This window comes from Taudactylus pleione, unplaced genomic scaffold (genome assembly GCF_031769625.1).
Source record: "Taudactylus pleione unplaced genomic scaffold, aTauple2 ptg000627l, whole genome shotgun sequence".
NCBI lineage: Eukaryota > Metazoa > Chordata > Amphibia > Anura > Myobatrachidae > Taudactylus > Taudactylus pleione.
In genome coordinates this window covers 4,157,826-4,175,344 of record NW_028285029.1, presented here as the reverse complement: position 1 = coordinate 4,175,344, position 17,519 = coordinate 4,157,826, and the positions used below count along the sequence as shown (strand labels likewise).

The window sequence follows — 17,519 nt, the reverse complement described above, 5'->3', positions numbered from 1 at the left end:
GTTGCCAGAATAACACTTACAGTGCATCATCAATCTTCTTCTCGTTCAAATGATTTCCCCACTCTTTCTCCCCCTTTCTACCTCCCCATTTTCTTAATTTGATGGATCAGTCCTATGGAAACCATTTATCTTGAATAAGGAGTTCTAGATAGTTATCAATAATTAATAAAAAATCTTTCCAAATAATATAGTCGACAGAATGCAAAATATAAAAAATTAGAAATTAAACAATTAATAAAATGACTTAAAATTAAAAATGTAACCAAGTGATTTGATTCCATAGTGAATGAGATGTAAAAATGTATAACAAATTAATTTTATTTTCATTATTCAAAATGTTTTTTGTTTGTTCTTATATTAATATATAAAATGTGTATACCTATATCTGTTACACATATAGTTACAAATGAAAAATTAATACATTTCAATAATGACAGTTAATATCAATTTTTGTGGGTTATAAAATTCAATTTTATATTTTTTTTAAAGAAAAATGTTTAAATATTTGTTTTTATAATTATGTTTAATATCAAGTATACAATCTATAGATGCATATCGCAATTCATAATTGTATAAAGAGAATCATCTGCTAAAGTTGAGAAAAAAAATGTAAAAGATGGACTCTATCCACGAATAACAGCAATATCCCCCTATTTAATGGAGCCATATCTTGTTGAGGGCACTCAGCTTGAAAAAAGTCCACAGAGGTGGATGAAATGTATTACTGATAGACAACTTAACTGCTGTGTCCAAAAGAGTCTGGCTTCTGCATGCAGAATAGATCAAATTGGCAAGCCCTATGATCTAATTAGTCAGCTCCATGCTGCTGGTGAATACTGCAGGCTAGACAGCACTACATAGGAGCCTTTAAATTTGTCTGGCTTGGATCCATGTAGTTGCTGCTATGCTGTATGATGATATCAAGCATTACAACTAAGGTGAATCCCGACTTTCAGCATCCAACTAAGCCAACACTGACAGGGACATTAATTTACAACCAGTGAGGAGTTATACTGTTGCTCCCAGCTTCAAGAGCTGAATAAACTAACTCTGACCAGGACACTTATGTTGACAGCAAGTACAAACCATTTATATATTTTTAACTAACTCTGAAATTTGAACAGCTTGCTTCTCATTTAAGGGACTGCCGGGATATTACTATACAAAATTAGTTTATATCCCTGTATCATTTCTTATTGCTTTTATTACAGCTCTGATTGGACACAGCAAAATACAAATGACAGGCTTATGCCAACAAATATTGATTCTGAGAGGCATGTTATGATAATTTATTGAATTTCAATTAATGTGTTACATTAATTATGCAAATAAGAATAAACACTATTGGAATATTAGAAAATTTCTTTAAATCAATTTGTCAATTTTGGTATTCATTCTATTATTATTATTACTATTATTATTAACAAATCACTACAATATGTATACAGCATTTAGCAATTAGATTTAGAACATAATACAATATAATTCACTTGTCATGGTTTAAAGAACAGACCTGCAATTGATTTTTACACAAAATATGAGCACTTACCTCATATTTAACAATATCAAGTAACAAAGGAGCAATACATATATTTTTTTTCACTGTGTGGTATATGAGGTCCTAATAACTAATGTTAAAGAATATTTCATCCACTAAGTAATGTAGAGATGTAAATCGAGGTAGAGTTTAAAAAAGCAAAAAAGGAGTATAGAGTAACAAAGAAAGGAGAGATTGAGACAAACATTTGAAAATAAAATTAAAATTAATAAGAGCAGTGAGAGAGAAAAAATATCTCAGGGCATTATTACTAATGAAATATTTTCACTTTTTTAATTCATAGACAATGAAAATTGTGTGAAGTGCAATGACACTGATTGGCCTAATGATGCAAGAAACAAATGTATTTCTAAAGCTCAAGAGTTTCTTTCATATGAAATGGACACTATAACTTCTGTGTTTTCTGTCACAGCTGTATTATTTTCTGTTATAATTATCATCACAATTGGAATATTTATTTCCTTCTGGAACAGTCAAATTGTCAGAGCTAATAACCGGAACCTCAGCTTTACTCTCCTCATATCTCTTCAATTGAGTTTACTTTCTGTATTTCTTTTCCTTGGTCGTCCACAGCATATAACCTGCATGCTGCGCCAAGTCTACTTTGGAACCATATTTACTATTGCCGTGTCTTCTGTACTGGCCAAGACCACCACCGTTTGCATCGCTTTTAAGGCCACAAGACCTGGAAGCTACTGGAGAAAATGGATTGGAGTCAAACTACCAAATTCTTTACTGATGATCTGCTCATCTGTCCAGGTCCTGAATGGTGTAATTTGGTTGTCAGTTTCTCCTCCGTTTCAAGAATTTGACAGGTACTATACCCCTGAGAAGATTATTATCCAATGTAATGAGGGTTCTATGCTGGCCTTTTATTTCATGTTGGGTTACATGGGGTTCCTGTCAGCTGTGAGCTTTGTTCTGGCTTTCATGGTGAGGACATTACCTGACATCTATAATGAGGCCAAATACATCACATTCAGCATGCTGGTCTTCTGCAGTGTTTGGGTCTGTGCCATCCCAGCCTATTTGAGCAGTTCGGGGAAGCAAATGGTCATTGTAGAGGTGTTTGCTATATTAGCTTCATGTATTGGAATATTAGGCTGCATATTCTTCCCTAAATGTTACTATATACTGATAAGACCTGAAATTAAAAGAACATAACTAGCTTTCCATGGAAAAAAAAACATCCTTTTAATATAATCTGATCTACCATAACTTAAAACACCTGAAGACAATTGGTCTGATGCTAAGTTGTTCTCACTATTAAAGGAATGTATACTTAAAAGAAGGACATGCTAAAATAACATGTATTGTTTATATGAAGATCTATGTACATTGTGAGTTGCATACAGTTCATTACATGTCAGCAGCAGATGTGTTACATTTACTCCAAGTGCAAAAATGGTACATTTATGTCCAGATGCAGAGTTGGAAATATGTGCATGATTTTGCAGTAGATGCTTGTGGCTTATTTACATCAGATTTGTTTACATCCAAGCAAACACAGTACCAAAATATTCCCATAACATCAATCATGTTCACTAGTGAATATACACTACTCATAATTGGTAATTAACTTAATTTATTACTTTTACATTAATATTCTATTTATATTGCACTGCCTTCTTTACGTTATTATGTATTAGTTCAGGTCAGATTGGAAAGGTGAGAAAAATAACAAATACCTTTAAAGCACCATCACTGCTCTCATAAGAACATGAGTTATTGTCTGTAATCCTCACATGTGCACTAGGTAATATAACCAGGATCTATTATCCAGTGCTATATAAGTTATATGCTCAAGTATCAACATATTAGTAGAAGCTATAGAATGATAATATAATTGGTATTTGTTAATGTACCTCCATATTTAAATATGAAAGTTATTAAAAATGTTTATTTGCAAAGACCTAAGTGATACATTTATTTTCTCTTTCAATGTAATACCCATTCCCAATGTTATGTAATTTACCCAAAAAATACATAGATTATTCACTGTTAAGTATTAATACCATAATAACATGTATTTTTTTTTTATATAGGGAATTTTTAAGTTCAGTTGGAAACTTTATAAATGGATGATTTATGGACATATAATAGTTATTAATTTATGTTCTTTTTCAATATTATACTTTTGTATAATAGTGTCTTCCCTAAGTTATGTCAACTGGAGTGAATCATCTTCACAGAGCGGCATTGGAACAGAGGGGGCTAGAGGGAGGTTGACCCATAGAGTACCAAACATTTGAGAGGGGCAAAATTAAAATGAATTGTGTGGGCACCCAGAGGGAGAACACCTTCTTGCTGGAAAGTGGCAACACACTACTCAGGAGGAATGCAGGAGCTTAGGTGGGGTGGGTAGATAAGCAGCATAGGGGGAGGACCAAATGTAGTACCTTATACCTTCCCTAGTACTAGCCATGCAGCCTGCTGTTACAATGCATGGCACCTGGCTCTTCCCCTGCAGTTGCTCCTTCTTAGAGGCTTGCTGGCATAAATCTGGAATGGCAGCAGCTCACTCAGCATAGACTCATACACAGAGCTGTACCATGTAGACTCTCATAGCAACCCTCCTCAGGCACCTTGGGTTCAGGCGGGATTTGTCTGTGTCAGCAGGATCAACCAATGATGACAGGGCAATGACATGCTGCTGCATCACTTAAATACTAAATGGAGAGGTCCTGGCAAGCAGTCACAGAGGCAGCTGATCCAATTGGGGAAGGTAGAGGATGAGAGTCTGTTCTTCTGCCCTCTCTTTCTGATCTGCTTCTATGGGATCTGGCAACATCAAGGTAAGGAGGTGGAGGAGAGCTCAGTTGTGATAAAATATAATTTGGGGAGAATGAAGCTACGTAAATTTGGGATAAGCTAATGGGCATACTGTACAAGGGCCATGTGGAGTACAACTGACAGGTATATATGGGGCATGGGGACATCTGATGGGCATTGAAAGGGGGGCATGTGGGACATCACACAGGCATAAAAGGGAATAGGACACATCTGACAGACATATGTAATTGGCATATGGTGGACATCTGATGGGCATGTTGACCATGGGGACATATGATGGGAAAATAAGGGGCATGGGGAACATCTGACAGGCATATAATGGGCATTTGGGGACATCTGATGGGCATATAAGGGTCATGAGGGACATCTGACAGGCATATATGGGGGATGGGTGACATCTGTTGGGCATGTGGGACATATGATGGGCAAATAAGGGGCAAGGGGGACATCTGTTGGGCTTATAAGTAGCATGGGACATCTTTTAGGCATCTGTTGGGCATATTAGTAGCATGGGGGACATCTGATTGGTAGACAAGGTGCATGCTGGGAACATCTAATGGGAATATAAAAGGCATTGGGGACATCTAATGGACATTTAATCTGCATGGTAGTGACATATGACATGCATAGTAGGGGCATGCAGTGAACACCTGATAGCATAATAAGTTTCAAATGGGATTTATTATGAGGGTGAAGGGTTTAATTCTTAAATAAAGTTTGTAAAGTTGATGAGGTTAATGCTTTCATTTGGTTTAATTAAGGGGAAGGGTTCTTTTGTTTAGGCTGAAGGAGGTCATGTGAGGTTAAATAATTTAATAAATTAGAAAAGAATCTGCATTAAATAATTTATCAATAAGTTTGCGATACAGCAGAAAAGACATTAGTTGGCTTCAAATATATATTTTTTAAAAAGTGAATTTAATTACATAATACATATCATAGACAATAAAAATTAATTATCTTTAAAATTATTTAGCACATCCACATTTATATATCAGGATTGCTTTCAAATATTCTTAATGTACAAGGTGGCTCTATCCAGTGTCCAATCACTTAATACAGCAATAGTTTGCAGTTTTTTACTACTATAATTGATCTCTTTCACCTCTAATTGCCGGCTTATTATTTGTCCTTAAATTGTCAGTTGAAAATTATGAAAAGTGTTCACCTAATTGAATAGTTGCAGCTACAGCTAGTTATGCAAAAAATTAAATCAGCATATACATTTTTCAATTGTCTGAAGATGTTCCAGATATTTAGCGGATCCTATTAGAAGATCTGCTTTCCAAGGAGGGTGCCAATACAATGTGGACCAAGTGGATTAGCTGTCCCCGCTGCCTTTAGATTCCAGGTTATGTGTGGCTGATCCTAATATGAGATCCCCATTGTTACATCACCCTTCTGGCTGTCGGAGTTTCTGTGCTTATTGCACAGTTAATTATTTAATTGATGTAAAGGTCATTGGTATCGTCAAATTCAAACATGACTATATTTGACCATTTTATGCTTTTATATGTGTTTTGTTTTTGTATTTTAATCTTTTTTGCAGTTGCATTTATTACTGATTTCACTCCAAGTTGTTCTTTCTCTTGTTTTACATTTTTAGGGGTTAGCCATCCCTTATAGGTGAGCAGCTTTCAGATGTAACCACTAATCAGACTGGAAACTGAAGTGCCTGGCATTTTCTTGTTTCCAAATCTAAAAACCTCAAATGTCTATTGTAGTTAGCGGAGAAACCATCTTTGTGTCATTGCATAGAAATGAAGGCTGAGGGATGGTGTGGAGTTACAGTATGCAGTGATTGATGCAGCAGTACCTTACAAGTGGTTAACATGAATACCAATACTTTTAATGAAAGCAATAGCACATCTTTACACCATCACAGTTAGTAATTAACATGATGTTGAACAAGATGCTAGTTGCAATGTCTATTGTGGTTAGCGGCAAAGCCATCTTTGTGTCATTGCATACCCACCTCTGTGGCATTGAATACTGTAGAAATGAACGGTGGGGTTGGCGGGTGTTGATGGCTTGGTCAAAAAAGATAGGGTGGAAGGGTGAGGAGAGGTGCAGAGCTGTAGTGTTTTGCAGTGAGTTAAACAGCAGCACCCTGCCAATGGTCAACATGAATTCCTCTCCACTTACCAAAAACCACAACAGCTATGTGTACTGAATAGCATCACGTTGAGCAAGCTGCTGGAGCCAATGTCTATAGTGGTTATTGGCAAAAGCCATCTCTATGGCATTGTATACCCATCTCTTTGGCATTGCATACTGTAGAAATAAACAGTGGAATTGGAGGGTGTTGATGTATTGGTCAAAAAATATAACTGTATTTAGAGAATTATTATTCTATGACCCTGGCCTTAATAGGATTAAAATCCCAGTTGACTGGTAGGTTAAGTATTAAATATACCAATAACCCACTGCAGCAATTGAATGAGATGCTACAAAGGCTAAACAGTAGTCCCATAATCACAGCAACTTGACTTTGTAGAGCACCAGATGCTGTCACGTTGGCCAACACTTGAGACTCCTTGAAGGAGGCAGGCCTACTAGGCACAATAAACTGGGGTGGTTTGAGGAATGACCTTTTCATGGAATCACAGTAGTACAGGGATAAAAGTAATTAGGGTTTATTCACAAGAGAAATAATAATAATGTCTCATTTAAGGTTTCAATAACACAGCGGTTCATATATGCAATGATGGGTATACAAGCAAAATATAGTCTTTAACACAGAAGAACTGATGGGGTAGGGGACCCTTAGTCCAATAACCCTGTAGTACTGGCAATAGGGCCAAGCCGTGTGATGCTGTGAAAGTCAATACAGGGTTAAGCCCTGTGATACGGAAAAAGATGAAACAGAGTTGAGCCCTGTGACATGAAGAAAGCTGGAGCAGGGTTGAGCCCTGAAATGCAGAGAATGATGGAGCAGGGTTGAGCCCTGTGATGTGAAGGCAGATGGGGCAAGTTTGAGCACTGTGATATGAGGATGGTGCAGGGTTGAGCCCTGTGATGCAATGAAGACTGAAGCAGGGTTGAGCCCTGTGATGCGATGAAGACTGAAGCAGGTTTGAACCCTGTGGAGTGGTGTAGTTCCAGGACAGGGTTGAGCCCTCCAGTGTTGCTGGAACCCAGAGTGGGGTTGAGCCCCATAATGCAATGAAGGTAACTGTAATGGTGCAGTTGACAACTGTGATGAAGGTAAGTCCAATGTCCACCGGAGAAGAAAACAGACAAGTTAAATGGTGCAGCAAAGGGTGAACCACTGCAGTGAAACAAAAGGCAATGCTTTGACAATGGTAATGCTGGGCTCTGTAGTACGGCTGGTAAATAGTGCAGCAAAAGGTAAAACCACAGCAGTGAAGCAAAAGGCAGTACTTAGTCAATGGCAATGCTTGGCTCTGTAGTTTGGCTGGTCACTGACGTCAGAGGTTCAACTGGAACACAGGCAAGGATATAACAAAGTCCACAGCCACCCACAGGCACAGCAGGGATCTGGCAGAAGTCCAAGAAAGACCTAGAAGTAACATTGCACAGACACTGAGAGACAGTAAATGACAGGCTTTATACTAGAGGTCTGTAATCCATAGGCAGTTCAGAACATGTGACCCAAATGGAATCAGGTTTGAGATAATGAGCAATCTAGGAATCCCACAACCTAACAACACCTTGAAAACAGATGATCACTTTAACCCTCTATCCCCTGCATGTGAAGAACGCCAGCAAGCAGGATAGCTCTTGCAATGGCCACAAAGGAACTTTGGCAAAAGTAGTCTGTCTTTATGTTCTGAAATATTCACAGTCCTTATAGTACCAGCCCCCCCCCTTTTTGGGTGGTCTCCGAACACCCACCAGGCTTTAAAGGAAATTTAGCATGAAAATTACGCATCAACTTAGGAGCATGGACATCAGTGTCTTTCATCCAATATCTCTCCTTTTGGCCATAACCCTTCCAGTCTGCAAGATATTGCAATTGATTTTGATGCTCACGTGAATCCAGAATCTTATCAATCTCAAACTCCACACCTCAAACAGTTGTTATAGGAGGTACTTTAGGCAAGCTGTCATGAAATCAATTAAGAATCAATGGTCTAAGCAAGGAGACATGAAAGGAGTTAGGTACATGCATGGTTGGGGGTAACTGTAACTTACATGCCACTGGGTTGAAAATTTTTATAATGCAAAAAGGACCAATATACCACAGCCGAACGTTTTCTATCAGCAAATACTTTATAACTGTGAGAGGCTTTCCTAAGACACTTATGTACCTGTCTCCAAATTCCAGAAAAATATTGGAGGGTAGCTTTAGCTGCTGGGACATCTACTGTAGGAATTGATTGAAGCTCAGGAACTCAAGGATGTCAACCAGAGTTGGCGAAGAAAGGACTTACACCTGTAGCAGACGAATAATGAAAGTTATGAGCAAACTCGGCCCAAGGCAAAAAATCCATCCAATCATATTGGGAAGAAGAAATATACATTCTCAAGAAGGTCTCCAACTCCTGGTTCACTCTCTCGGTTTGTCCATTCGACTGAGGATGATATGCAGAAGAAAACTGTGATTTAATTTGCAATGATGAAAACAAAGCCCTCCAAAACCGAGCAACAAACTGAATACTGCAATCAGACACTATCTCAGAAGGAAGTCCATGAAGATGAAATATCTCTTTTCTAAATATTTGTGCTAATTTGGGGGCTGATGGAATTTGAGCCAAAGGACAAAAATTAGCCATCTTGGTAAAACGATCCACCACTACCCAAATAACCATACATCCCCTAGACTCAGGAAGATCTGTGATAAAATCCATGGAAAGATGGATCCATGGTTGGGTGGGAATGGGTAGTGGATGGAGAGGACCAACAGGAGACTGCCGGGAGGACTTATGTTGTACACACTTAGAACAAGAATGTATGAAAACTCTTGGACATCTTTTTTCATAGAAGACCACCGTTAGGAAAGTTGCAAAAATGAGTACATTTTATGAACCCATGGATATCCAGAGAAATGAGAATTAGGGACCCAGGAAAGAAGTTTACCTCGTAACTCAGGTGCCACAAATATCATCCCAGAAGGAGGATCAGGAGAGATGGAAGTTGAAGAAAAGGCCAGAGGGTTTATTATAGGGTACCTTTGATCCTCATTTTGTTCTTTCTCCTTCAACATAGAGCGCGAAAGTGCATCTGCCTTTTTGTTCAAAGAACCTAGACGGTACCTGAGGACAAAATCAAAATGAGAAAAGAAGAGTGCCCAATGAACCTGTCATGGTTTCAGACAATGGGCAGTCTTCAAATACAACAAATTGTTATGGTCTGTAAAAATATTAACAGGGTGCTTTGTGCCTTCTAATAAATATCTCCATTCCTCCAAAGGTAACTTAATAGCTAACAATTATTGGTCCCCGATGGAGTAATTACTCTCAGCACTAGAAACCTTTTGTGAAAAGAATCCACAAGACACTGTTCTCCCATCTGCAGCCACTTGTGACAAAATAGCCCCAACTCCATAAGTGGAGGCATCCACCTCAAGCATAAATGGTTTCTCCACATCAGGTTGAACTAGAATGGGGGCTGCAGAAAATGCATCTTTAAGAGTCTGAAAGGCATCCAATGCCTCTGGGGACCACACTTTGGGAATAGCCCCTTTCTTTGTCATAGCAGTAATTGCGGCTACAACCATTGAAAATGCTTTAATGAACTTTCTGTAATAATTGGCAAAACCTAAAAATCTCTGAATTGACCTCAGCAAAGTAGGCAACACCCAATCTTGAATAGCCTTTAACTTCTCAGGGTCCATCTGAAGCTCATAACCGGAGATGATATACCCCTGAAAGGTTATAACTGGAACTTCAAAAACACACTTGGAGATCTTACCATAAAGCTTATTAGCTTGAAGTCGACTTAATACCTCTTTAACATGGGAACGATAATCAGAAAGATTCCTGGAAAAAAAATCAAAATATCATCAAGATAAACAATAACAAACTGATAAAGTATATCTCGCAAAATTTAATTTACAAACTCCTGGAACACGGCAGGAGCATTACATAAACCAAAAGGCATGACGAGGCTCTCATAATGGCCATCTCGCATATAAAACACAGTTTTCCACTCATCACCTTCTTTAATTCTGACCAAGTTATAAGCTCCCCTTAGATCAAGTTTAGTAAACTATTGAGAACCCTTAACTCTGTCAAACAGTTCTGTAGTGAGAGGCAAAGGATATCTATTTTTTACCGTGATCTCATTTAGACCTCTGAAGTCGATACATGGTCGAAGACCACCATCTTTTTTCTTTACAAAAAAGTAGCCCACTCCAGCGGGAGATGAAGAAGGCCTAATAAACCCCTTTCGTAGGTTATCCTGCACATATTCCGACATGGCTTGGGTCTCTGGAATGGAGACAGGGTATAATTGACCTTTGGGTGGCATTTTACCAGGAATAAGTTCAATAGGACAATCCCAGGGATGATGCTGTGGAAGTTCGTCTGCCACCTGCTCAGAAAAGACATCAGTAAATTTGTGAAAGGAACTTTGGCAAAAGTAGTCTGTCTTTATGTACTGAAATAGTTGCAGTCCTGACAGATGCATATTTGTGTCATTCCCCACAAGTATGCTTTATGTTCACATATTATACAGTTTGTTCTTTTCAGACCCTGCTGGTGGTGGGTGTAAGGTAGATATTATCCGTTACAGTACAGTTAGACTACAGGACACGGCCAGCCATCTGGGCATCTTGTCAATATGTCCAGACAGAAATTGGTGGCTGGCACCTGTACTACCATTGTAAACAATACATTTATAACAAATACAGGGACTCACACACCGGATGATTTAGGGTCTGATTCAGAGATTTACGTTAATGTAATCGCAGCTGCAATTTCGCACGGAACACAGGGCCTGATTCTGCAAGGATCACTAATACGCATACAATCAGCTGGTTGTTTTGCGATGCGCATGTGTATCACAGTGCTTGTGTGCAAACCAGCCGCTGCAATCGGAAATGCGATCACAGTGGCTATGCAGACCCATTGTAGAGTGATTGACAGGAAGTGTCTTTTGTGGGTGGTCACAGGAGAGTTGTCGGGCGAACACAGGCACATCAGTCCATTTCAACAGCATCTAGATTTCCTTGTAAACAGGCTGCTGCAAACAGGGAAAAATATTAAAAAGTGGGAACACTGCTGCTAACCAGGAGAAACAAACCTCAAAAATTGCTCCCAGTAGGCTGCTGCTCATCTCCAATGGTCAGAGGAGCAATCAAAGCTCAGCACATGCTCGTCTCACCTCTCTGCAGAGTATCATGGGACTTACCCAAAAATGCAGACTTCAGTGTGCCCCAGTTCTTTATGTCTAGCAGCTTAGCCCCAGTAACCCTTGAGGCTCCTGTAGCCTGGTCATTGTGTGATGCAGCACTTGTTCCCCCTCCCCTGGTGAGTGCTTGCAGTCCAGGTAAATGTCTTACTTGTAACTTGTAATTTTATAAATTGAATCACAAGCCAGTTGCGGATTGTAAGTGAGCTCCCCTAGGACACATCGGGTCATAGGCACCTGCCTATAATGCCTTGTGGATAATCCAGCCCTGGATAGGAGGCAATAAATGTATGAAGTAACTGGCAACTGCAGTTGTAGAATGAGAATCTTGAACAGAGGGCCTGATTCAGCAAAGAATGCATGGATGCAGATGCAAGCAATTGGTAAATGTTCGCAGTCTGCGCATGCATCTGGATCACAGTACAGGAGCATGAACCCGCTTTGGCATATGCAAAAGTGAGCAAAGTGGATACTTAGACCCATGGAAAAGTGATTGTAAGCCCTTCATAGAATTGTCAAAAAAATTAAAATAGCTAAGGCACATAAATTAACTGTGTGCTCAGAAATGTCTCAGATCCCTGAGAAGAGCCATGTGTGAACCTAACCTTTCCAATACTGTACTTGAAGAGGATCCTCCTTTTACCACTTGTTTGTCCTCTGCATATGTGGGGATGTTCAGCACAAGTCAACATGCTGACATAGAAATTGAGGATGCTTCTGTGGAATTGCACCAGGAGGATTAGGGTGATATATCTGTAGTTGGTGCTAATAAGGATGATGAGGATTTTGATGGTGAGGATGTTGATGCCGAGGATGTTGTTTGTGTAAATCAGGCAACAGTTGTTGTTCATGGTATGAAAAAGCCCATTGTCATGAAGGGGCAAAAGACAAAAAAATTCACCTCTCATGTGTGGAAATATTTCCACCCAAATCTGGAAAACTATTGTCAAGCCATCTGTAAAGTTTGCAAAGCAAAAGTGAGTAGAGGTAAGGACCTTAACCATCTATGAACCTACTCCCTGTTGCAGTGCATTCATCAAATTGCGAAGTATTTTTCAAATTCAGAAACTTTGGCTAAAAATTTAACAAACAGTCCTGTGCCACCTAGCTGCTCCCTTCTCTCTGTTAGATCCAAGCACCTGCAATCTCAACTAACAACACTTGCATCATCATCCTCATTCATAATTGCAAGTAGTCATGCATCCAATTTAATAAGAATGACTGAGTCCCCTCCTGTCCATGATTCCTATCTGTGATCTGCTGCTGTGAGAGGATTTTCGTCCCAAAAGGGCACCATGTGGAAGACTACTTTTAGATGTTTAACAAAGCAACTGATTGTCAAACATTCCTTTGCAAGGGGGAACAAATAAGACAGCAGTCACCCAGTTGCACAGGGGATTACTGACGCCATAAAAGCTATGCAGGTATTAGATGTGTGCCCACAATCTGCCATTAATGCAGTAAGTTTTAGACAGTTAATTGAGGTCCTGTGTCCTCACTACAGGATAGGGCAAGCTAAAATTACATGACTGTGACAGCCCACTGGGTAGGTGTATTTAATACAACAGTGCAAACAGAAACAACAGCATCTAACAAATGCCAGCTCATTCAGAGGCAGGCTAATCTGTGTATCACTGGTTTAACAAAGAGGCATACTGCTAAGAACCTCTTAGAAAAACTCAGCAAAATCATTGCAAAATGGTTTCCCCTGCTTGGACCTTCCTCGGGATTTGTGAATTCTGAAAATGCCACCAATATAGTGAGAGCATTACATCTGGGAGAATTCAAATACATCCCATGTTTTGCTCACACAATTAATTTGGTGGTGCAACATTTTAAAAAAATGACAAGGGCATGCAGGAGATGCACTTGGTTGCCCAAAATTTTTTAAGACATTTTCTACATTCAGCAACTGCATATAAAAGATTTCAGCACCATCAAGTACTGTTGAATTTGTCCTGCCCTCAGCTGAAGCAAGAGGTGGTAACTAGGTGGAATTTTACCCACTATATGCTTTAGCGGATGGAGGAGCAGCAAAATCCATCTGAGGCAACACAATTGCCTATAACATAGGGAAAGGAGTGGGTATGCACCTTAGTCAAGTACAGTGGAGAATAATTTCCATGTTGTGCAAGGTTCTCCAACCCTTTGAACTTGCCACATGTGAAGTTAGTTCAGACACTGACAGCTTGATTTAGGTCATTCCCCTAATCAGACTATTGCAAAAGCAGCTGGAGAAACTGAAGGAGGAGCTGAAATGAAGCGATTCCGCTAAGTATGTTCATTCGCTTCACCAGGATCAAAGAGTCATCAATCTCTTGAAATCAGATCACTATATTTTGGCAACCATACTTGATCCTAGGTTTAAGTCATACATTGTGTATTTCTTTCCAATGGACACAAATCTGTAGAGATGCAAAGTGCTGTTAGTGAAAAAATTGTCAGCTCAAGCTGCATGTGACATGGCAGCATCTCCTCCATCAGTTTCTGCGGCTGCCAGGAAAAAACTCAATTTTCCCTAGAGACCCACTGCTTGTAATGCAGATCAGTCAGCAAAACCAAATAAATTCTGGTCGGGCCTGAAAGAACTTCCTTAAGTTTAGTGACATCTCTGATACAGTCACCATTCAGAGAATGGTTGCTGATTATTTTAGGGATAGCATCCAGATAGGCATGTCAGATAGTCTGTTTCACTACTGGCAGGAAAAAGGCAATTTGGAGTCCTTTACTCAAACTGGCTTGGCTTTACTTAAGTAGCCCTCCCTCCAGTGTGTACTCTAAAAGAGTTTTCAGTGCAGCCAAGAAAATTGTCAGTGATCATTGTAGTAGGTTACTTCCCCAAAATGTGGAAAATATGATGTTCATCAAAATGAATTACAAATTCCACAAGGAAGACCTTTACCAGCAATTAAGTAAAAATAAAATACAGAAGCATCTGCAATGGTGGGATCCAGCAGGGACAAATTAGTATTGTGCGAAGTAGAGGAGGATGCACACACTGATGGGGATGTAGATGAAGATGACGACATCTGATCTTACCTAGGTTGTAAAGCCAGTTTGTGTATGTAGAGATCATTGCCAATGTGCATTGGCAGCTTGTTTTGTTTGGGGCAAAACAAACCAATAATTTCAGTCAAAAGTTTCAGTCCCTGTCACTGAAGTGATTAGTTTGTTAAACTGTGAATGTCCCATTTCATATATACAACTTAAGGGTGGGTGAGAAGGCTCAAGGAAAATTCCATCTTGCACCTCTTTTCATTGCATTAATTGCTGTTTGGGGCATTGCTGCCTGACATTTTTAATTTTATCATGTATTAAACTGTTTACCACTGCAGTGCCACTCTGTGCCATGTTGGAAGCTAGACTGCCACATGCTAGTGCCACCCACTGCTGTCACTTATCTTAGTCATCTAGCTAGCTGGATGTAACCTTTTGGCCTAAACTAGATGAAATCAATATAGTGAGCAATGAAATGGTCAAAATTGACTGGAAATAAGTGAAATTTTTTTTATTGAGGTTGATAATATTGTAGGAACAAATTATGTGATTTTAGCTGTTTTTATGATTTTTTAGACAAAATACAGATCCAATTGCATGATTGAGACTGCAAAAGTATGCAAATCCCACGATCACAAAGCAAGGCATTAGCACGCCCACTATGTCTGTCTTAAGATGCCCACCTTCCCTTAGCAATACACATAATCTCCAGGAAGTGTCTGCAACAATTGGTAACATTGAGAACCATTGGATGCATATGCAGCACTTGTGACAGACAACACCCTACCGCAAGCACTGCGAGTGATTCAGTATAATATTCAGCCATGTGACATGTACTATGACACTGCATCTTAACTATGCATGCCTCTGAAACAGCATTAAGATGCTCAGGCACACCTGCTTTCACACCACTACTCCCCCATTTCCATCGACCAACCCCTGTCACCACCCACAAATGGCTTGTCTGACACTCATGCTAGCGAGGCATCTATGAAAGAGGGGTGATCGGTTTGCAATTGCATGGACTGGTGTGCACACCTGCACTGAGGTGAGAACATACAGTATGTGCAGAATGCAAACATCGGCAGACTGCATACTTACGCATCCTAGCAAGCGGGTCTGAATCGGGCCCCAAAACCAAAATGCACAATTGTGGTTTTGTAAAGCCAAATTCAGATATAAAACCTTGAAAGAGATTCAGATCCAAAACCAAAACACAGGGGATGTCACACATGCCTACTTATTTTATTAATGCAGTGAAGTGGCCTGCCTCTGATCAAACACATTTTTTTTCACTGCTGTGAATCACTGTGCTAATATTATAATAGTATTGGCCCACAGCAAAAACTTTTGTGGGCACCAGCGTGAACCAATAAAGGGTTAATGCTGCCCTGTATGAGGAGCTCTGGGATGCACTGTGGTTAGTGACAAAAAAAACAACAACAGAATGCACCAAGGGATAATGCTGCACTTGTGTTAGGAGCTCTGGGCTGCATTGTGGGCAGTAATGTAACAGCACCATTATGTCTGTGCAGTGTACCAATGAAAGGTTAATGCTAATGAATGCTGCCTGTATATTAGGAAGAGATCTGCAGGCTCTGTGCACTAGTATAAAAAATATATAATACTGCCTTGTATATTAGATGGAGCTCTGGGGGTTATGTATGTGCACCAGTAAAATTTAAAAAGTATAAGTATAATGTTGCTTGCTGTCTTGTATGGAGGATCTCTGGAATGTGTGCATGCACTGTGCTCTCCACCCAGCAACTGCTGTGAAATAGAGATGAGCTACCAACAGTGCTTGTTTTCCAGGTCTCCTCACAGAATCACACATATAATAATTAACTCCACCTATGGATCTTTCTAAATGTGTTGGTGAGTAATAAATACACCTGTGCACCAGCTAGGTCATCTAGAAAATGTGAGCTCTTGAGGACAGAGTTTGGCTACCTCTGATTTAAGGCCATACGTTGTGTCTTTCTTGAGAATCCTGTTCAGACTAAAAGACAACCAAGTGACGTGGTCGATGACGCTGCGTTGTTATTTATGCCCACCCATAAAATGCCCGTTTTGACCATTTGGCACGCCTGCGTTCGGATCTCCACTCCCTGTTTTCAAGCACCTTCCCCTGTTACTACCCACAAACGCCTCATCCTGTTACTCAAATTACAAGCCCCTCGCTATTTTGCGAGCACACGATTTCCGACCGCACTAACTGGTTGGCACATGCGCATTACGACCCATACGCATGCGCAGATGTGCAAACATCGCTTGGAGCGAGCGAGCGGCCGCTTACGAGCAGCTCTGAATCAGGCCCTATGATTTAAGGCAGGGGTAGCCAACCCTTCTCCTAGAGAGCTACAAACAGTGCATGTTTTCCATTTCTCCTTACAGAATTACAACTGTAAAAAATAATTAACTCCACCTGTGGATCTTTTCAACTGTGGTGCTAAGTAATGAATACACCTGTGCACCTTCTAGATGGTCTGAAAATTGTGAACTGTTAGTAGCTCTCGAGGACCGAGGTTGGATACCCCTGATTTAAGGGCTTATGTTGTGTCTTCATTGAGAATCCTGTGCCTGCTTCTGTGGCTAGGAGTGGATATTCATCCCAGAAGGGGACTAGGAAGAGTGCTTTCCAAAAACAATTGACTTAATCATTTGCAAACCTTCTGTAAAGGCATTTGCCAACCTGTACAGGGACATTAAAAAAACAAAGTAATGCTGCATACACACGGGACGATTTTCACGGACAATATGAACAATAATGATATTGTTGAATGATATTTAGTTCATATTGTTCATTTTTAGGCAGTGAACAATCGACCAACGATGCACGTTCCTACATGGATGA

The 17,519-nt window shown here is 39.8% G+C and overlaps 1 protein-coding gene across 1 annotated transcript in view; it reads left to right on the top strand.

Moving 5' to 3' along the window:
- The window catches only part of LOC148479272 (vomeronasal type-2 receptor 26-like), a 43,669-nt gene extending 40,947 nt beyond the window's left edge, over positions 1-2,722 (top strand). The window contains exon 6 of the mRNA XM_088454688.1: positions 2,132-2,722. Coding sequence (XP_088310814.1) covers positions 2,132-2,722 — 591 coding nt within the window. The remainder of the gene's footprint in view (positions 1-2,131) is intronic.
- The last annotated feature ends 14,797 nt before the right edge of the window (positions 2,723-17,519 follow it).